This window comes from Rhinatrema bivittatum, chromosome 2 (assembly GCF_901001135.1).
Source record: "Rhinatrema bivittatum chromosome 2, aRhiBiv1.1, whole genome shotgun sequence".
Lineage (NCBI taxonomy): Eukaryota > Metazoa > Chordata > Amphibia > Gymnophiona > Rhinatrematidae > Rhinatrema > Rhinatrema bivittatum.
In genome coordinates, this window is record NC_042616.1 from 349,825,501 (window position 1) to 349,848,103 (window position 22,603).

The 22,603-nt window shown below is 47.4% G+C and overlaps 1 protein-coding gene across 1 annotated transcript in view; it reads right to left on the reverse strand.

Moving 5' to 3' along the window:
- NFX1 (nuclear transcription factor, X-box binding 1) overlaps window positions 1–22,603 on the reverse strand; it is a 572,380-nt gene that overhangs the window by 469,054 nt on the left and 80,723 nt on the right. The window contains 3 exon segments of the mRNA XM_029589884.1: window positions 21,466–21,492; window positions 21,495–21,533; window positions 21,536–21,625. Coding sequence (XP_029445744.1) covers window positions 21,466–21,492; window positions 21,495–21,533; window positions 21,536–21,625 — 156 coding nt within the window.

The window sequence follows — 22,603 nt, forward strand, 5'->3', positions numbered from 1 at the left end:
CACAGGAGTGTAGAGGTTCGAAAGGTGGTTTCATAAGGCGACCAAGAACAAGATTAAGGTCCCAAGATGGGGCCGAGGACGTAAAGGTGGCTTCAAATGGAGCAAGCCTTTAAGAAAGCGTGTTACCAGGGGTTGTGTACTGAGATAGGGACACCCCCGATACCTTTATGGAAGGCGGCTACCGCACTAACATGCATTCTAATGGAAGAGGTCTTTAGACCTGATTCTGATAGATGCCATAAATAGTCCAAGAATTTAGAGATTGGACAGGAAAGGGGATCAAGGGACTGAGAAGTGCACCATGATGTGTACAGTTTCCATTTGTACGAGTAAGATTTTCTTGTGGAAGGCTTTCGTGAAGCGATCAGGACACGAGAAACTGAATGAATGGTTGAAGGACTAACCTTTCAACATCCATGCCGTCAGGGACAAGGCTTGGAGGTTGGGATGGAGGAGGCATCCGTCGTTTTGAGTGAGCAGATGCGGGTCCTTTCCCAGGGGAATGTGCCTGCGGATGGAGAGATCCTGGAGTATGGGAAACCACACTTGGCGTGGCCAGTGCGGCGCTATGAGGATCATGGTTCCCCTGTCCCGACGCAGCTTCACGAGAGTCTTCGACAGAAGAGGAAGTGGAGGGAATGCATAGAGCAGACCGGTTGTCCACTTGAGGGAGAATGCATCCCTGGGCCGAGAGTGCTGGCTCCGAATGAGAGAGCAGTAATTGTCCACTTTGTGGTTCTGAGGGGACGCAAAGAGGTCTATGTGGGGATAACCCCACTTGTGAAAGAGAGAGGTCGCTACCAAAGGATTGAGAGACCACTCGTGTGGTTGGAAGACACAGCTCAGCCGGTCTGCCAATACATTGTCTACTCCCGGCAGGTAGGTGGCCCTGAGGTACATGGAGCGGGAGAGGGCTTCCACCCAAATCTGCGCAGCTTCCTGACATAGAAGGAAGGAGCCTGTGCCTCCCTGCTTGTTTATGTACCACATGGCCACCTGGTTGTCTGTCTGAATTAAGATTGTGTGATTCGAGAGGCAATCTTGAAAAGTCCTGAGAGCGTAGCGGATCGCTCGCAGCTCCAGGAAATTTATCTGGTGTTTGGTTTCCTCTGGTGACCAGAATCCTTGAGTTTGTAGATTGTTTACATGGGCTCCCCAACCGATGTTGGAAGCGTCAGTGGTGAGGATTAGCTAAGGATCTGGTAGAAGAAAAGGCAAACCCTGTAGGAGGTTGACTTGATTGGTCCACCAGGGAAGAGACAGACGGAGTGCATCGGTGATGCGAACAATGGAGGACAGAGGCTGAACAGCTTGGGTCCATTGGGATCTCAGAGTCCATTGCATGACTCTCATGGCCAGGCGGGCCATGGGAGTCACATGAACCGAGGAGGCCATGTGTCCCAGTAGAACTAGGAATTGGCGAGCTGTTGACTTTGTTGAGACTGCAGTTGGCGAGCTAGGGACACTAGAGCCTTTGCCCGTTGATGAGGAAGGAAGGCTTTTGCCTGTAAGGTGTCCAAGTCTGCCCCAATGAAGGATAAGGTCTGAGATGGGACTAAGTAGGATTTCTCGTAATTGACAAGAAATCCTAGAGAAAGCAGAGTTTGAATTGTTAGAGTCAGGGAAGACCGAGCTATTTGCTGGGTTGGGGCCCTGATTAACCAATCGTCCAGGTAGGGGTAGACGTGGACACCTTCCTTCCTGAGGAATGCTGCTACCACCACAAGGCATTTGGTAAAGACTCGTGGTGCGGACGCCAGGCCGAAAGGTAGTACACGGTATTGGTAGTGGTTTCAGCCTACTAGAAAACGCAGGTATTTGCGATGAGATTCTGTGATCGCAATGTGGGTATATGCGTCTTTCAGGTCTAGAGAGCATAGCCAATCCCCTCTTTGCAGCAGAGGGAGCAATGAGCCCAGGGTTACCATCTTGAACTTTTCCTTGGAAAGGTACTTGTTCAGGGCCCGTAGGTCCAGGATTGGACGAAGTCCCCCTGACTTTTTTGGTATCAGGAAGTACCTGGAGTAGAACCCGAGACCTTGCTGTAAGGGAGGAACGGGTTCTATAGCGTTTGATTGTAGGAGAAGAGAAACTTCCTGCTCTAAAAGAATAGAATGATCGGTAAGTCTCCACGCCTGCAAAGGTGGGGAGTCGGCAGGAAGGGATAGGAAGTTGAGATGGTAACCCTGTGCAATGATTGCTATCACCCATTGATCTGTGGTGATTTGATGCCACTTTTCTAGGAAGTGGCACAGCCGCCCACCTACCGGTATGGCTGGAAGAGGGGTTTGGCAACTGCTCTCTAAGTGAAAGTCAAAAACCCGCCGCAGGGCCCGGCTGTGGAGCTGCTGCAGGTTTTTGTTTACGGGCCTGGCGAGGCTGAGTCTTATGGTAAGACCGTGCAGGCCTAGGTTTTGTTGATGGGGGATAATACTTTCGTGGCCTAAAGAAGGACTTTTTGGAGTCTTTCCTAAACGGCTATTTGGAAGGCAAATCAGGAGGAATGGATGAGAGCTGTTTTAGTGTCTCATGATGATCCTTCAATTCAGCAACAATTTGTTGAATTTGCTCACCAAACAAATTATCCCCTAGGCAAGGTAATCAGAGAGCCTGTCCTGAACTTCTGGACGAAGGTCAGATGATTTAAGCCAAGCCCAACGTCTGGCAGAGATGGCCGTAGCAGAAATTCTAGTGGAAGCATCAAAGATGTCATATGCTGTTCGTATTTCATGCTTCCCAGCTTCAAACCCTTTATTTAGAAGGGATTGAAGTTGTGGCTGGAACTGCTCAGGCAAGGCATCAGTATATTCCTGCATCTGTTTCAGAATGACCCTATTATATTGAGTCATATAAAGTTGATAAGAAGCTATTCTGGAAATCAGCATAGCTCCATGATATACCTTCCTACCTATACTATCTAGGAATTTGTTTTCCTTAGTAGGAGGTATGGAAGAGTGTGGCTTTAGTCACTTAGCTTTCTTTTGAGCTGATTCTACGACTACAGAATGATGGTCTAACTGAGGTTTTTGAAACCCAGGTGCTGACTGTACAAGATATGTAGAGTCAGCTTTTTTGTTGACCGGGGAAACAGATCCGGGAGATTCCCAATTCTTTTTAAGAAGGTCTAGAAAAACCTGGTGAATGGGAATAGAAGTGATGACTTTTGGGGCATCCAAAAATTGGAGTAATTCCATCATCTGGTGCCAGTCATCTTGTTCAGATGAAATTGGAATGGGACCAACTCTGACATTTCCTTCACAAAATTTATGAAAGAGAGGTCCTCAGAGGGAGAACGCTTTCTACTCTCCGCAGGAGAGGGAGGTGAAGGCAAATCATCGGTGTCAGTAGAGGTATCATCACCCCATGTATCATAGGGATCTGGATGATGACCCGCAGGACCTCGAGGGGGCTGAACACCTGAAGGCCCAGGCTGAGGTTCCGAAATATCGAGTGGAATCACTGGGGGCATCGAGAAAATCCTCGAAGGAATCTGTGCCGGTATCGGTGCCGGTGTAGGCATCGAGGGAACCGGTGTCGGTCTCGATGGAATTGGTGTCGGCATCGAAAACCTCGGTGGAGCAGAGGTGCGTATCGCCCGGAAGAAGAAATCGGTGGCGAGGGACGACCTGGCATCGATTGAACAATTCCCGAAGGGGGAATTCGATACGGTGTTTCTCCGCTTGAGGAAAGACCTGTCAGTGACAGCGGTCTTACCGGTGTCGGTGACTGAGGTACCACTGGTGGAAGGGCTGTCATAAGCGCCTCCATGCGGTGTAGCAGCGGTGCCAGTGCTGCTGCAATCTGCTCGGTGACCGGTTCCACTCTCGGTGCCGGAGGAGTCTGGAACCATTGCATCGCCTTGTCGATGGCCTCCTGGACCAGCCGGTCCAGTTCTGCCGGAGACCAGGGGGTAACAAGACCCGGCTCGACGGGAGAGGGAGGCTGAGGCTGAGCCGGAGGGACCACCGTCACCGTGGGATCACGGCTCCCAAACCCTGAGGGGGTGAGGGTTGCCTCGGTGCCTGCGAAACAGTAGTGGACGGTGCCACTTCTGATTGAGACTTTTTTGGCGGTGGCTCGGTCGGTGCTGAGGTCGATGACGTTGATTCCTCGATGGGCCGAGACTTATGACGTCGATGGCGATGTTTTTCTTTCCGATCCCCTCGAGCATCAGGGGAAGGAACGGGAGTCAATGGCCGCGAAGTCATCGATGGCGGACGGTCACCGAAGGGTTGTCGATGATGATGAGACCTCGACGGTGCCGGTTCCGATGACGTCGATGCAATCGATGGCGTTGGGGTACGAGCTTGGAAGAGGAGCCCCATCTTCTCCATTCTGGCCTTGCGACCCTTTGGTGTCATTAGGGCACATTTGGTGCAAGTCAGAACATCATGCTCGCTCCCTAAACACAAAACACAGACTCTATGAGGGTCTGTGATTGACATAGTTCGGGTACAGTCCGGACACCGACGGAACCCCGACGCCATGGCAAAAAGCCAAACATTTAGCCGCGGGACTGTCGAGTACCAACGGGCCTCAAGGGCCAAACTCGACGGCAAAAACTTACCGAAGTTCCGCGGACCGAAAATTTGTCGAAGGGAGACCCCTGTGGGGCAAATTTTCTTCAAAATTAAGTTTTTTGAAATTCCTGTCAGGAACGTGGTTAAGAGCTCTTCTACCGCGTGGCTACTGCTGCGCGGAAAAAAGAAGACTGAAGGGAGACCCCTGCTGGCTGCAGGGTTAGTGCGGTACTGGGCATGCCCAGTAGGGGCCAGTCAAAGTTCCTGAAACTTTGACAGAAGTTTTCCGTGGTTGGGCTCCATCCTCGATGTCACCCATTTGTGAGGACTAACATCCTGCTTGTCCTGTGAGAACCATGGTATTACATAAGTGAAAAGTTAAAAATCATTCACAAGATAGAAAACAAAGCAAAGCAGCTTACCTGCAACAGGAGCTCTCTGAAGAAAGCAGTTCTCCAGTTACACAAGTGTGATCATGCAACCAATACACTGCACTGAACAAGCAACTTACCTAGGTCTTTCTGGAAAGGCCTAAAGGCCTATATCACACATGCGAGAGAGCTCCCACACATCCCAACAGCTCCCTTCATTTCTGAACTTTGAATAGGGGAGAAGAACTCCAAAAGACAGATGGGGCTTGAGTGATTGGTGAACTACTATTTTCAGGAAACACCTGTTACATGATAAGCACATTTATTTTCTTAAGACAAAAATCACAGTCATGTGATTTCCTAGAGACTAGTCCAACAAAAAGAAAAAGAAAACCATCAATATTGCCAATAGGTAAATGTTTCTTTTTACATAATATAAAAATGTACCTATAGTACCTGAATGTTACCCCCCTTTGAAATAGCTTAAAGGTGAAATATAAATCAAATAAAGACAACCTGAAATCATATAATGGGCCCTATAAGGAATGACATTGGGCTCTACCTCACATAAGCCATGGTCAACAGATAATTCAAATGTAGTATCTCACTGAAGCTGCATCTAAATAGTAATGGGATGTAAATGTGTGGACTGAATTCTAAGTTGCAGCCTTGGAAATCTCCACATCGAAAGCAGAAGTTAGGTAGATAATCAACATCGCCACAGCCTTCACATGCCCCTATAAGGTCAGGCCTGTCTAGTCGAGGTCCCTCTTCAGTCTCTTAACATAGTAAAAAATAAGAGCAAAAAATAACACAATAACCGAAGGAGAACCCAACATCATGGGGAGGCAGGCAGGATTCCTGAGGACTAACATCCTGCTATCCTAGGAGAATACCTGTTACAGGTAAGCAACTGCGCTTTCTCCTATAACAAGCAGGATGGTAGTTCTCACATGTGGGTGATTACAGAGCTGCAGACAGCCCCATTTAACCAGTCCCACAGTAGCCAACAAGGTGCCAACTGGCACAACACAAGTGTGGCGCTGTGGGGCAAAACAGGGGAGGTCTGGTCCCACAGAGAGCACGACGAGAGATAGTTGGGTTCAGGACTGGAATAGATTGCGCAGGACAGACTGGCCAAAAGCGCTGTCCTGGCAACTATCCCTGCCAAGGCAGTAGTGCGCCACGAACGTGTGGAGAGAACTCCAGGTCACGGCCCTACAAATTTGAGCTATAGGGACCGCACGCAGATGGTCCACTGACGCTGCCATAGCCCACACGGAGTGAGCTTTCATCCAACCTGCTCATAGCAGAAGGCGATGCAATCCGCTAGCCAGTTTGACAAGGTTTGGTTCCCCATCGCTGCTCCCAGCCTATTGGGGTCAAAAGACACGAAGAGCTGGGTGGACTGCCTATGGGCCGCTGTCCGATCCAGATAGACAGTGAGCACGTTACCCAGGTGGGGAATGAGGCTATGGGAAGAACGTGGGAAGGATGATTGACTGGTTAATGTGGAAAAACGTCACCAACTTAGGCAGAATTTTGGATGAGAATGCAGCCACACCACACGATCATGGAAGAATTTTGTGTAGAGAGCGTACATGACCAGGGCCTGGATTCTCACTGACCCTGCGAGCGGAAGTGATTGCCACCAGGAACATGACCTTCCAGGTGAGGAACTTCAGGTCACAGGACTTGAGAGGCTCCAATGGATGCCGCATTAGCCTCGCCAGGACAACGCTGAGATCCCACGGGGTTGCTGGCGGTCTAAGCGGGGGCTTCAGCTGAACGAGGCCCTGCATAAAGTGTCCGACAAGAGGCTGGACCAAAACAGGCACACCAGCAACACCCTGGTGTTAGGCACTGAGGTGTACGCGGACCAAGCTGGTTTGAAGGCCAGACTGACAATTGCCAGAGATAATCCAGCAAGTGGGAGAGCAGACAAGAGAACTGGTCCAGTCCGTGACCACTGCAACATATGGAAAAATGCTTCCACTTCGAACTATAGGATTTCCGGGTAGAAGGCTTCCAGGACTCAATCAAGATCCTGGAGACACCATTCGGGAGCTGCAATGACTGGAGGATCATGCGCTCAACATCCATGCCGTGAGGGCCAGGGCCCTGAGGTTCGGGTGGCGGAGGGTGCCCTGGTTCTGCGATATGAGGTCAGGAGCCTTCCCCAGTGGGACAGGTGAACTCACAGACAGGTCCTGGAGAGGAGGAACCCACACCTGCCTTGGCCAGGAGGGCACCACCAGGATTCATGGTCCCCCTGTCCTCAAGAAGAGCAGGATAAGGGAGTATGTGTACATAAGACCCCGCCCCCAGTGCAGGGCGAAGGCATAGCAGGCCAGATAGCCCTTCCCCGGAATCAGGGAGCATAACGTGCTCACCTTTTGATTGTGGGGAGAAGCAAACAAGTTCATGTCTTGCGTGCCCCAGCGACGGAACAAGTCAGCTGCCACCACAGGGTTCAGGGACCATTCGTGTGGCAGGAAGGACCAGCTGAGGCGATCCACCAGTGTTGTTCAGGTGACTCGGCAGATAGGTGGCCCATAGGTACATCCCTCTGGAAAGGGCCCAATCCTAGAACTGCATAACCTCCTGGCAGAGAAGGAGGGAGCCCGTGCTGCCCTGCTTGCTAACATACCACATCGCGACCTGGTTGTCCATTCTGATAAGGACGACTTTGGAGGACAACCTGTCCTGGAAGGCCCACAAGGCATACCGGATCGCCCAAAGCTCCAGGAAGTTTGTCTGGCAATGGGCTTTGGCCACAGTCCAGAGACCCTGGGTATGCAGGCCGTCCGTGTGGGCCCCCCACCCCTGAGGTGATCATCTGGGGCATGGGCTGAAATGGGAGCCCGGTTTCCAAATTGGGAAGGGCTTCCCACCAGATCAAAGAAAGGCGGCGAGGATCCGTGACAGTAACAGGCACCTCCAGATCCTGGAAATGCCTGCCGCCACTGGTACCACAAGGCCCACCGAGGGTTCCTCATGTGGAGGCGGCCAAGGGGGTCACAAGGACTGAGGCTGCCATGTGGCCCAGCAAGCGGAGCAGTAGACGAGCTAGCACCCTCTTGCTGTTGCAAACGAGGGCGGCCAACGAGGAGAGGGCAACCGCCCAATCCTTGGGCAGGAAAGCCTTTGCTTGTGCCATGTCTAACCTGGTGCCTATAAAATCTAACTGTGGAGACGGACAGAGATGAGACTTGGGGAAGTTGATGACAAATCCCAAAGTCTGCAAGGTCTGAGCTGTCAGAGCCAGCACGTTCAAGGCCCCAGAGTGGGAATCGCTTCAGATCAGTCAATCGTCCAGGTATGGAAAGACATGGACCAAGCGACAACTGAGGTAGGCAGCCACCACCGCCAAGCATTTGGTGAAGACACGTGGGGCTGATGCCAGCCCAAAAGGCAGCACTTTGTACTGAAAATGTGCCATCCCCACCAGAAAGCAGAAGTACTTCCTGTGGTTGGGAACAACTGCAATATTGATGTACACCTCCTTTAAGTTGAGGGAGGAAAGCCAGTCTCCTCTTCGGAGGAGCGGGACCAGCGTGCCCAGAGAGACCATTTTGAATTTTTCTCTTACGAGAAACCTGTTTAACACCCTGAGGTTGAGAATGGGGCGCAAGCCGCAGTTCCGCTTCGGAATGAGGAAGTTCCTTGAGTAGAAGCCGTGGCCCCGCTGTTCGCGGGAAACCGGTTCTACTGTGCCCACTGCTAGAAGGGCGGAAAATTCAGATTGAAGGACAACCTGATGGGTGGGTGAACCCCACGATTGACATGGGGGAGCAGTCTCTGGGAGCCTGCTGAACTTCAGGCGATTAACCTGGCAGACAATGGAGAGGACTCAATGGTCCGAAGTGATCGCTTCCCAACAGCAGGCAAAGCAAAGGAGCCTGCCACCGACCAGGGGATCAACCGCCAGAGGAACCCGTGTTTGGCTCGTGTCCCCTCGCCGCCAGTCAAAAAGCCTGTAGAAGGGGCCTGCTGGGGTCCTGGGAACCTGCTATTCTCGGCCACAACCTCGGATTGGTCCGAGGTGGGCGTACAAGGGTGGCTGGAGGATAGTATTTCCTCGGCCGGTAAAAGGACTTGCGAGAGCCCGGCCTGGAGGATTTCCTGGCGGAGGAAGAGTCTTCCAAGGGGCTGGCAGAGTTGCTGAAGAGTATTCATGCTGATCTTTCAGCTGCACCATGATCTCTTTCACCTTATCCCCAAACAGGTTCTCGCCTGTACAGGAGAGATCCATGAACCTGTCTTGACCCTCTGGCCATAGTCCTGAGACTCAGAGCCAAGCCAAACATCTGGCGCCAACGCCCCTGCAGCCTCAAACACATCGTAGGTAGACCTCACCTCGTGTCTATCCTCCTCAAGGCCCAACATGGCAATGGCTGCAAGAGATTCCTGCTTTGCTGGGGAAGGCCCTCCGCAAAGTCTTAGACCTGTTTCCACAGATTGCGGTTGTATTGGGTCATGTATAGCTGGTAGGCCGCAGTGCAGGCCACCAGCATGGCCCCTGAAACATTTTCCTTCCTATGCCATCGAGCTCTGTGTTCGTGCCCCGGGGGGGGCAGAAGCATGTGTCCAGGAGCGTCTAAGCCAGGGGTCGGGAACCCATGGCTCGCGAGCCAGATATGGCTCTTTTGAGGGCTGCATCTGGCTCGCAGACAAGTGTCGCCACACTTTCCAGTCCCCCGCTGACCCAGCTGCTCCCCGGTCCTCCTCCGCCCGGGCTTAAAATGCTGTCAGCCCGGGCGGAACGCGGCAGGACAGCTGGAGTCAGCGGCAACCGGCATGGTCTCTTCTTCCCGCCCCCCCCCCCCCCCCCCCCCCCCCCCCGCGGCCCGGAAGAGGAAGTGGAGAGCATCGGGTGCGTGCGCGGCAAGAAGAGCCACGCTAGTGTCCGACGAAAAGAAGACTGCGGCGCGGCTCGGAGGAAAATGAAGAGCTTCAACCGCAGGCCGATGGGACTCCGCCTCCGCGAGGGCTGAAAATGAAGGAGGTTAGCGTTGGGAGGAGGCTGCTGCTGCCGCGAGTTCCCGGGGTGGGGGAGAGAGAGAGTGAATGAGCGAGCAAGCATTTGTGTTTGAGATCCTGTGTGTGTGAGTGAGAGATTGCATGTATTTATGTGATTGAAAGCCTGCCTGTGAGAGAGAGAGCATGAATGTAAGTTTACCATTGGGAACCTGTATGTGTAAGTTTGTGATTGAAAACCTGTTTGTGTGAAAGAGTATGCGTGTATGATTGAGATCCTTTGTGTGTGAGAGAAATCATGTGTATGTATGATTAAGAGCCTGTGTGTATAAGTAAGAGAGAGACCATGTGTGTCTGTGTGTGATTGAGAGCTGATTTAGGTGAGGGAGCATGTAAGTATGTGATTGAGAGCCTGTGTGTAAATGAGAGAAAGAGAGGACATGTTTGTAAGCATGTGAATGAGAGTCTGTGTGTGAGAGAAAAAGACAGCATGTATTTATGTGATTGAAAGCCTGTGTGTGTGTAAGCGATAAAGATAGACAGAATGAGTGTAAATGTGTAATTAAGAGCCTATATAAGTGAGAGAGAAAAAACATGTGTATATGTGAGTACTGAGAGCATGTGTGTATAGGTGTGTCATTGAGAGCCAGTGTGAGAGAGAGCGCTGGTATGTGACTGAGAGAGGAGAAAGTTCCAAGCAAACCACCCCCGCCTCCTGCTAATTCAGAACATCTCAGGACACCTGGATATCAAACGTTCCCAGGTATGCAGAGCAAAAATATTTTTGTATCATTATTTTTCATTACTGGGTCTTTGTGTCTGCTATTTTGAAATATTTTGTTGGTATCTGGAAATGTTTTATATGAGTTTTTAATTATTGGATATTCCACTCATCAGCTGTTTCAAAATATGTTCTTTCTGTTAGCACAGTTTTACTGCTGATGATTTTATATTTCTTGATTTGTTTTATAAGGATGGGTGATGGGGTTTTTTTTCCTTTGTTACACTGCATACAGAGACTCTGGCTTGTTGCAGTTTCCAATTCAGTTTTTTCTGCATGCTTCTTGTTATGCGTTTTGGTCTCTTTATTCTATGTTAGGTGAGGGACAGCACATGATTCAGGTGAGGTTTTCTGCTGGCGTGTAGTTTCTGTGTAGGACTCTATAGCAGCCTGACTTGGTCCGTTTTCCTAATAGGAGATGTATTGGTGTCTTAAGGCCTGGTGTAATATTTTCAGAGACTTATTGTACTTTAAAAGTGTGATCTTACATAAAATGCACACATTTACTTGTATTTAGTTTTAAACATATTGTATGCCTCTCATGGAATTACATTTTAAAATATGTGGCGTTTATTGCTCTCTCAGCCAAAAAGGTTCCTGACCCCTGGTCTAAGCCTTCTTGAGCGGGGACTCCACAATCACTGATTGGTGGGGGAAGTGCCGCCGTTCTGTTGCACCAGATAGGTAGCATCGGCCTTCCTGTTAACCGGGGACACAGACACCGAGTGTTTCCCACATATGAAGGAGGAGCTCCTTAAAGATGTCGTGGACTTGCACCTCCATGATTTCCTTGGGAGCATCGATGAACTGGAGGACCTCCAGCATCATGTGACGGGGATCCTCCTTCAACAGGAGCTGGAAGGGGATGGCCTCTGCCATCATCCTTACAAAGCTGGCAAATGACAGGTCTTCAGGTGAAGACAAATGCCTTTCCCTCCAGCGGGGAAGGCTCCGAGAGGGGGTCATCGGAGAACTCAGAGGATGAGTCCTAACAGTCATCGCCCCATGGGTCTTAAGGACCCTCCTTCTCACTGGGGCCGGACGCCTAGGGCGGGGGGCTGGGAGGGGCAGCAAACCTGGGCCTGCTAGTAATAAGGTGGACTTGATGGAAAAGAGCACTTAAATCATTCAGAAATTTTTTTAAAGGGTTAAAATATTACTCGCTGTGTATATTGCCTGCTTGTTTTAAGGTTAGTACTTGTTTGCTATTGTTAATTGTGTTCAGGGAAAATAAGAGTTTGGACTAATTGAGTGAGCCAGTAAAAGTTAGTATTTGTTTGCTAGTGTTAAAACTGTGCCTTTGCAAAGCACACTTACCTGATCTGAGAAGGTGAGTACGGGTTAATGACTAGTTTGACTCCCACATACCCCAGTCAAATGGGTTGGGGTTTTTTTATATAGCTTTCCCATATTTAAGAAATTCTTCAAAATAAAAGTCAATTAGTGATTTAAAATAAAAGTTACCCAAATTTTATGCTCCCAAATGACATTCACACGTGCCCTTAGAGAGGTACTTAGTAACTAAGAACAGTCCTCCGCCTCATCACAACTAACTACTGCTCAAGATAAGAAGTCCTATCCGCTCTCCATGATCTCCCAACCCATTCCCATTCTCAAATATTCTAACTTCTTACACAATCCCATGAGAAATAAGTACAGTATCCCATCTTACAAAACCCTAATCCCCATTATGACATCCCCCCTCACTCAAATCCTAGGTCTGATGACATTTTCCATCTTATTAATAAATGCACAATAGATTGTAAAAAAGGCTACTCTTCTCTGCGATATCCTCACTGACTAATCCCCTGACATTTGTGCAATAACAGAGACCTGGCTAAAGAACTCAGACACCGCTATAATAAACCAACTACCTACGGAAGAATATAACATTTTCTCCATTCCTAGAGGTAAAAAGAAAGGAGGTGGTCTTCTCCTTGCAGCAAAAAAGAAATTCAATATCGCTCTGCAATCCATCATACCTCCTCACAGGCTTGAAATTGGCCTCTTTAAGTCCAAGGAACTACAAATATGCCTAATATATGCCCCCCCTGGTGTATTAGAAAACAACCCCTCACTACTAACTGAATACATTTCCAAATACATTGACATCAATATCCCCACAATCATCCTAGGTGACTTAAATCTACACCTTGACTGCTCACCACTTTCACCAGCCAGTGAAGCCACCCTGGACTCCCTAAACGCTCTTGGATTTAGACAAACAGTATCGAGCCCTACACACAAAGCTGGACATACACTTGATGTCATTTTTACGAATTCACTTATCCAAACTGACTCTCCACTATGCACCCCCATTCCCTGGTCAGACCACTGCCGGACTGACACTTCCTGCATGATTAAATGCACCCCCCACACTCCTAACTACAATAAGAAAACCATAACATTCCGTAAACATTGCAAATCTGAAGTCATTATGGACTCACTATCAGAAGACCTCAATAAGTTAGATCTCACTGATGCCAACTCAGCATGTTCCTCCTGGCACCAAATCACCAGCAATATTGCAAATAAACTGTGCCCACTAATCTCAAAAGAAATCAACACAGAGAAGAAAGCCAAAAGACCGTGGTACACCCCTGATTTGAGAATTATGAAAACGGAACTAAGTAAATGGAAAAGAAATGGCGTAGAAACCAATCCCCAGCGCTACTATTAAAGTTCCGCTCTCTGCTACATGAATACCGGAAAAATACAGACAAAGCCAAGAAAGACTATTACGCATCAAGGATTCATCAATACCAATTCAACCCACGTGCTCTCTTCCAATATGTATCTAGCATCATTACTCCTCCAACAAACGTTAACTCAGATAATGAGGACGAAAACAAGTGTGAGAAACTAGCTGATTACTTTCACGACAAAATAGATAAACTCATGGCACGCTTTACCATCTCCCCCCCCTCCAGTCAATTCACCTACTGCCAATGCACACATCACTACACTCACAACACACTTACACACAACCCTAACACAACTATACCACACCCTGCCACCCTTACAACTTTGAAACCACTACCCCCTCTCGAAATAGAAGCTATCCTCAAGAAGATTAAACCAGCTATGCACCCCTTTGATATCATACCCACAAAAACACTCCTTTCTTCTCCAGCAAGGATTGCCAAACCCATTTCCAAGATTATCAATAAATCTATCACTACTGGTCTGGTACCCGCTCAACTCAAACATGCCATAATAAAACAGACTCTCAAAAAAGTGGACTTGGACCCCACTGAACCATCTAACTATCGCCCAGTCTCGAACCTTCCTTTCCTGTCCAAAATAATGGAGAAAATCATAAACAACTCACAGAATTTCTAAATGAACATCAACTGCTACTTCCATCCCAGTATGGATTCTGCAAGAACCATAGCACCGAAACCCTGCTCCTGGCTCTTTCAGAATTAATACTAAAAACACTAGACAACCGATCACTCTTACATTCTTGCACTACTTGACATATCATCTGCATTTGACACCGTCAACCACTATACCCTGATCACCCACCTATCTCAAATTGGAATCACTGGTTCTGCACTTTGCTGGCTCCATTCCTATCTTAATGAGAGAAAATAGTGTTAAAATTGGCCGCCACAAATCCAAACCTAGAAATCTACAACAAGGAGTACCTCAAGAATCCTCTCTCTCATCAACACTGTTTAATATCTACCTTATCCCCCTATGTCGACTCTTGATGAAACTTGGATTCCCGCACTTCATATACGCAGATGATGTGCAGATCCTCATCCCCATTAAGGACTCTCTACCCAACGCTCTGAAAATCTGGGATACTGCCCTTGAAGAAATAAAGAATCTACTCACCGAAAATTTTCTAGCAATCAATACCAGCAAAACAGAACTTCTCATCATCTCCCCACAAAGCAACATCCCCCTCATCCCTATCAATTATCCACAAACTGGCCTTCTCGTCTTACAGCAGGTCCGAAGCCTCGGTGTTATAATAGACAACCATTTCACATTAAAAAAATTCATTGCGGCCACTGTTAAAAATGGCTTCTTTAAACTCCATACTCTTAAAAGAATCAAATCTCTTCTACACCCGCACGACTTCCGAACAGTTTTACAAGCTACAATATTGTCAAAACTGGACTACTGTAATTCTATCCTGCTTGGACTACCAAAAAATTCACTACAAACCTTACAGATGCTACAAAACGCAGCCACCCGAATACTGACCAACGCACATCGCCATGATCACATTACGCCGGTACTTCCAATACCTTCACTAGATGCTACCAGTAGCATCTAGAATCACGGACAAAGTCCTCACCCTTATACACAAATTTGTCTACAACAAAGAAATGCAATGGGTTCTATCTGACCAGTTTACATTGCACAATTCCAACAGACCTACGAGAACAATACACCAAGCCAAACTCAAGACACCCACACTCAAACATATTAAACATGTTTCCACGAGAGAACGATCATTTACCATAGCAGGAACCAATGTTTGGAATAAAATGCCCACAGATCTGCGCCTGGAGCCATGTCACAAGAAATTCAAACAAAACTTAAAAACTTGGCTCTCAGAAAAGCTTATACATAATGACCTCTTACTCAGCAAACAGCCATCCACCCCCCCCCCCCCCATCACCCCCAACTGCCTCTGCTTGAATGTACCTAGTTATACATAGTTTTTTATTATTATTATTTATTGTTATTTGAACCCAGTGCACCTTATCATATATAGATTGTAATTATACATAGTTTCCCCCAAGAGATTAGACGGGATTCAATATACTATATGTGGACTTTTTGCCTTGTTCGCTGACCTTATTGATATATGTTTTGTTCCTTCTGAATTGATTGTAAAGCCTGTTGCTAAAATTTTTGTTCAATGTAAACCGAGGTGATGTTTTGAAACGTGCCGCGGTATATAAAAATCCTTTAAATAAATAATAAATAAAATAATTTCAATTAACTCTGATTTTAGTGATTGACTAATTGTAGTCCTGTTGCTGGTCATTCACAAACTAATATTAGTCACCTAGTAATCAAGTTAAAAACCATATATTTAGAGCCACTTAATAAAATACATTAAAAACCCTAGTCAAATTTAAAACTGTATTGAAACACTTCACCCTCCTTAATCAGCTTTTAAAACTTTAGCAACTCATATCTGGATCCAGTAGATCTGCCTGGTTCTTGCTTTCAATTAGTATCCCACAGGGGTCAGCTCTTTCAATGTCTGAGTGCAATAGGGAAACTGCTTATTGACCTTTGTATGGGACACCGGATATACTCAGATGTCATACTATTATGTCCAGATTAGCTCATCCTGGGAGGAAACATCTGCCACTGTTTCATGGTATATCTCTGCTGTTAGGTAATGGCTGAACAATGGGGCCGATGTAATAAGGTGCTCTGAAGCTGCCGCGGGTTTGAGAGCAGATGTGTGTTTGTACGCGAGTTTTTCCCGCACAAAGCCCCAAACGGAGATGTAATAAGGGGTTTGTACACGGGAAAAAATCGTGTACAAACACGCTTACAGACCCGTGGTTTTCCTGCGCGAATGCATGCTAATGGCATGCAAAGGAGGCAATCAGCTAATCATAGGCAATGCAGAGAGCCATGCTAATGCTAGTGCAGGTTTTTTACCGCCAGGGTAAGGGCAACGAGTTAAGGGTCGCGCCAACCCAGGGAGCCTATGTCAGCGTCCAAGCATCCTGAAAAACCACGTGGCTGAGCTCCTCTCTCAGCATCCAAGTGGCCAGCTTAGCTAGGTGCTTTTTCTGGGCATCAGAATGGCCAGCTTAGGTAGGTGCTTCCCTAGGCTCTTTTCTCGATGTCTGAGCAGCCAGATTTGCGACCAGCTAAGCACCTAGCTCAGCGCCCTAGCAACCAGATACATGGCCAGAAAAGCACCTAGCTCAGTGCCTGAGCAGCAAGATTAGCTGGGCGCCTTTCTGGGCGCCCAATCATATAGATATTTTTGCCACGAACAGAGCACAAGCTGCCTGATAAGCGCCTAGCTGAGCACTTATCTCGGCTTCAGAGTGGCCAGCTTAGCAAAGTGCTTTTCATGGTGTCAGAGGTAGGGTGCTTCCCCTGGGCGGACAGATACATGGCCAGAAAGACGGCAAGATTATTGTGAAAATATTGCCATGTTTCCTGCAGCAGTTATTTGAAATATTAAAAATACTTTCCAGTATCATACTTTCACTTAATAGGGAAGCGGCAGCTTCAGCCACACACTGTGATCAAAACCTGTGCTTATAACGAGCGCCTGTTTTGGCCACAGGTCTTATTACTTCGGGCCCCAATAAATGGCCTTAAACCTCACAAAGACTGAAATTTATACTTTAGTACACAAGCCTGTTACAGAACTTTCCTACTACGAGTTGAAAATGTGGTGTATAGAGATGCCATTGCATGTCAAGAGCTTAGGTGAGATTATTGATTCTGCTCTGACATTTAATATTAAAATTAAAGCTGTCATTCAGTCTGGTTTTTACTTGAGTGCAACAGATTTTCATGTAGTTGCAAGGGCAATTATATTACCAACATTAGATTACTGATGTGCATTACTCTTGGGGCTGCCGGCTACAACCTTTCGAACTTTACAACTATTGCAGAATGCAGCAAGACTGATATCAGGAAAATCATTGAGAGAACACATCTAACCAATACTAACAGTTCAGATGGCTACCAGCACAGTTCAGAGTAACGTACAGGGTGGCAATGCTTGTACATAAACTGCTAGCATATGATTCACGTCCATGGTTTCATGCCTTGTTAGGATTTGTAATTCAACTCATGCACTGCACTTCTCTCAAAGAGGTTGTTGGAAGTTTGACTGTGTCAGGCCCGGCTGGCTAAGATGAGGGAGCTTTTCAGTAGTTGCCCCCATTCTTGTCAAACTTCTAGTTGTATGAACTGTGTTAAAAACTTTGGTGCCTAACTCCCACTGCAACTGAAGAAATGGTATGCTTTAGCATTCCATTTTGAGGCCATCAAATCCAGCTGAGGGGATACCCAACCTAGACTGAATGAATCTATCTCCTTGTCCACCAGCTCCCATTCTCCTGGATCTAGGACACTGCAACTGAGAAATTCTGCCTGAACATTCTCCATGCCAGCTACATGAGATGCTATCAGAGTTGCCAGGTGTTCTGCCCAGCAAAACAGTTAGAGTCTCCTGGATCCTCCCTGACGGTTGATGTAAGCCACCATTGTCAAAATGTCCAATAGAGCTCTCACTGCCCAACCGTGCAACAGTGGAAGAAAGTAAGCAATGCATTACGAACAACTCTCATTTCCAACCAATTGATAAACCATGAGGCTTCTTCCGCCAACCACTGACCCTGTACTGTTTGCCCCTTCAGGCCGGTATCTGTTGTCATCACTACTCAATCCAGGATTCCAACTCCACTCCCCTCACCAGATGGGCTCAGGAAGCCATCAGGAGAGACTGGACTTGGATTCCCTTTGTAATGATAGCTCCTCTGACTGAGGTTTCCAGTAGGACAGAAGCACACTCTCTGAAGGGTCACAGATGTGCATATATCCCTGGAACTAATTCACGTGTAGAAGCCATAGAAACCCAGGCCTTACAAATGGTCCCAGACTCTGGGAACTGAAATTTCACAATCTGTGGATTGCGCCAGCAACTTCCTCACTCTCTCCTCCCTAAGAAACACCTTGCCTAGGAAGGTAATCTGAACAGGCTCCAGGTGTTCCATGACTGGGTTGGAAACAAAAATGGCTCTCTGCCAGATTGACCACCCAGCCTAAAGACTGCAATACCTACAATCTGTCGGTGCACAGAGGGCCGACAGAGCTCCCTTGACTTGCATGGATGAGCCGGTCATCTAGATAGGGCTGGCACTAAAATGCCCTTCCCTCTGCAGCACTATGGCTACCACCATCACCTTGGTGAATGCCCACAGGGCTGTCGTGAACCCAAACAGAAGTTCCTGAAACTGAAAATGCTCCCCCAGTAGGATCCTGCTATATAGGAATGAGTAGGTATGCTTCTGTGAGGTCAAGGGTCGCCCAGAACTCTCCTTTGCGAACTGCCATAATCAAAGAATGTAAGGTTTCCATTCGGAAAATGAATTCAGAGCTACATTCACCTTTTGGAGATCTAGAATGGGGCCAGTAGGCCCCCTTCCTTCTTTGGAAACCACGAAGTAGACCGATTACTTTCTGTGTTCCATTCTCCCGGGGACCCAGGTACTATACACCATCTAGATACTTCAACTAGTCGAGCGTGGCGCGCACACACTCACTTTTCCTTGAAGGTGCAGGGAGAAGTCCATGAAAGATTCCTAGATCGGATGAGAAAATCTAATCTGTAGCCTTATAACTATTAAGACCCACTGGTCCATTGTTAACTTGGTCTACTCTTTGTAAAAGAGGGCTAATCGTCCCTCTGTGAATCCAGGCTAAAAGGTGGACTAGTCACATTTCATTGCATGGTCATTCTTCTCCTGACCCCCTGACAGAGGAGTCGCAGGCAGATCTCCATGACCCACAAAAGGACTGTGGCTTGTTAGGCCACTGCTAAGCAGAGGAAGTCTTGCCTGGACAGTATTTACTTGCCTCTCTGCACCTTTGCCGGCCTGGAAAAGTCTTTCTACCCCCTTTTGGCTTGTCCTCAGGCAACTTATATCCCATGGACTCACCTAAGTTCTTCACCAGCAGGTCCAAATCTTCACCTCTTACTTGGAATCAGACATTCACTGACCAATTGCACTGCCAGAGAAGATGCCTGGCCGAATCACCAACACCATATTCCTGGCCAACGTGCAAGGCATCAGCAATGTAGATGCCCCCCCCCCCCTCCCAATCGCTCCATCTGCTTTGTATTGTAGCCACGGACAGTGCAGTCTCCGACCCCTGGAGTTGCTGTACCCTATTTAAGCAAGCGTCATGAAACTGCTGCAAACTGCAGCCCAAATCTGAGACCTCAACCATCTTCTGAAGATAAACATTCAATTTCCGGTCCTGGGCATCCTTCAGCACTGCCAACCCCCACTATTGGAAGGGTGGTTTTCTTGGTCACTGCTGAAACTGAAGCATCCCTCTTACGAAGCTTCAGCAATAGCATCCTCAGGCAGGGGTACAGTGTCATCATTACCTTGCCAACCTTCAACCCCGCCCTCCAGAGGGAGTATCCCATTCACAGAAAACCAACCTCTTAACTGACCAGTGGAATGGGAAAGCTTTCACTGGACCTCAACGTACCTCCATGACTAGGGCTACACCCTTATGATTTAACAATTCTTATTACCTTAACTCCCAATTCCTTTAAAATGTGGGGAATCAAAAGAAGGAGTTCTTCATTCTGGAAGAACCAAAACCACCTTGCTCCCTCCTGGGAGGCCAAATTCTTGGATATGGTGCGTCTCAGAGGACTAGGTGAGTGAGCCCACTTCCCAGCTGAGCCCTTCCATACCAATAAAAAGTTTTTGTGCAGTAACAGCACAAATGCAGAAGAAAAGTTTTTTCACCTCTGAGCTCCTTCCTGGGGACTCCTCAGCACTTCCCAAATCGTTCTAGGTATCCTCCTGATCAAGCACAGCAAGGGACAGTTCCAGAGAAGACAGCCTGTCCCCCTGAAGCCTCCTGCAACATGGAAACCAACCCCAAAAATGGCCGGCTTTCACGCTACAGGAGAGAGGGGCCTTAATTACACCAGCAACTTGGACCAAACCTTCTTTTCCCCTGACATGGTCCCACAGCACTATGTTCATCGCCGGATCAACATGTACAGTACCAACCCTACTGGGGTAAGCCCATGATGCTTTCTGTCCTCACAAGCGGCAGCATATTCCAAAATCCACGGTTGTCGCCATGCCACTTCTGCATGCACAAATGCGGTCTTCCTATGTGCCCATAGCACAACCTGCAACCCACCGCTGGGGGGGAGGGGGAGTCCCAAGGAAACAATTCAGCCATCCCCCGACCTTCTCGCAAGCTGGGCTCCTGAGCCACAATATTCCTCTCCCAGGCATTCAGCAGCCACTCTTTTTTTTTTTTTTTAAACTATGACCACAAAGCAGTAATTTCAAGAAAAAAAAGCAAACAAGTATTACTTCCCTTTGACAAACAGCCCGAAGGGGGGGGGGGGGCACACAAAGGCCACGTGGCAGACAAAGAGGGAGCCAGACCACTGGCTGTCAATGTCTCTCTAATCCACAAGCTGAGACAAGCTAGAGTTCCCCAACCCCCTGTCCAGCCACTCAGCCTGGGGGATGGTCCCTAACAGAGCCACACCAGGAAATAAGATGACTTTATTCTCCACCCCCACCCATTTTCCTCAAGGCTGCAGGTTTTACACTTCTACCATCTGCTGGAAACAGAGAAATACATACTGAGGGACTGCAGATGGCATGCTAACATAAGTAGTGCATTTTCAGTAAAGCTTTTCTCCTGTCTCCATCTTTTGGTAGGGAGATAAGAATAAGAATTTTAAATGTACATCATTGTTTGGTAGGTAACTATGTTGGTTAGCTAAACCAAAAATCTCACACCCTCTATCCAAGCCTTTCTGCCCATGTCAATATTATCCCCTGTTTTAGTAGATATCCTCACTCCTCAATTTTTTCAGTGCAAAACATAGTTTGATTATTCAACATCTATTTTCACTGCAACACCATTATTCTATAAATACCTAGCATCAATCTTGTTTACTGATGCCAAATTCAAAGTACCACATACAGCTATATCATGAGAATTTTCCCTAGTAGGATCTAGAAAGAATGTAAATGATTGCCTGAAATTTTCAAGAACTGTTCTTTATGCAAATACACACTCTACTGACCTTCAGCTTGTGATGCTGGAGATCTTGCCACTTCTTGATGCAGTTCAGATGGAACACATGATAACAGCTTGACAGCTCCAGACTGGAGCTATTACTCGGACCACTTCACAACATACCATGCACTCATATTTCTCAGTGGTCAGCTGCTCTATCAAAGAGCCTGTAACAAAAAGAATGAATTATAAAATGTGCTTTCTGATCAATCAACAGTATCTGAACATACAGAAAATATTACTGGGCTATTGTTTCAAATGCATTTTAAAAATCTGTTCTCCCCTACCAATATGAACAATAATGTGAACACCTAATCTTAGGCATTGTCAGCTACATAAGAACATAATGCATGCTGGTTCAAATCAAGGTCCATCAAGCCCAGCATCCTGTCTCAGACAGTGGGTAGTAGAAATCGCAAGTATCCAACAGATCCCAAAAAGCAGACTTTTTTTTTTTTTTTTTTTTTTTTTTTAATTAGTGACTCATCGGAGATAGCAATGGTTTTCTTAGTCTATCCGGCTAATAATATTTCATGGCCTTTTCCTTCAGGAATTTGTCCAAACCCCTTTAAACCCTGCTGTACTAGTCATATTCATGCCTTCTGGCAACAGACTCCACAGTTTCAATTGTGTGCTGAGCGAAAAAGTATTTTCTACGATTTGGTTTAAATCTCATGGCTGTTAGTTTCATGAAATGTCCCCTTATTTTAGTATTATTTGAAAGGGTAAATAACCATCCTTTTTTAGTTCGTTTCTTTATTAAGGTTTCAGTAATACAAATAGTTCACATGTACAGGGGTATAAAAGCATAAAAACGTGTACATAGGGGAGACCACGTGACCTGATGAGCCGGTAAGCTGCGTGCAGACCGTGCTCCTGGCTCCCCCACCACATCGCAGCGATTACAGGCAGCGAATTTCTGAGCAAAGTGGCGTCCCCAACAGAGCAAGGAACACAGAAGCCGATTACAGATTTTTTTTGCACCGAAGAGGCTGCTATGTCCGCGAAACCGCAAAGGAAAGATAAGCTTCCTACCCAGCAGAGTGAGGCCAAGATGGCCGCCGGCCCCCCGAGCCCTGGATCCGCGACAGGAACGGCAGATATTGTGAGTGAAGTGACCGGGGCGGTTGTTAAGGCGCTAGAAC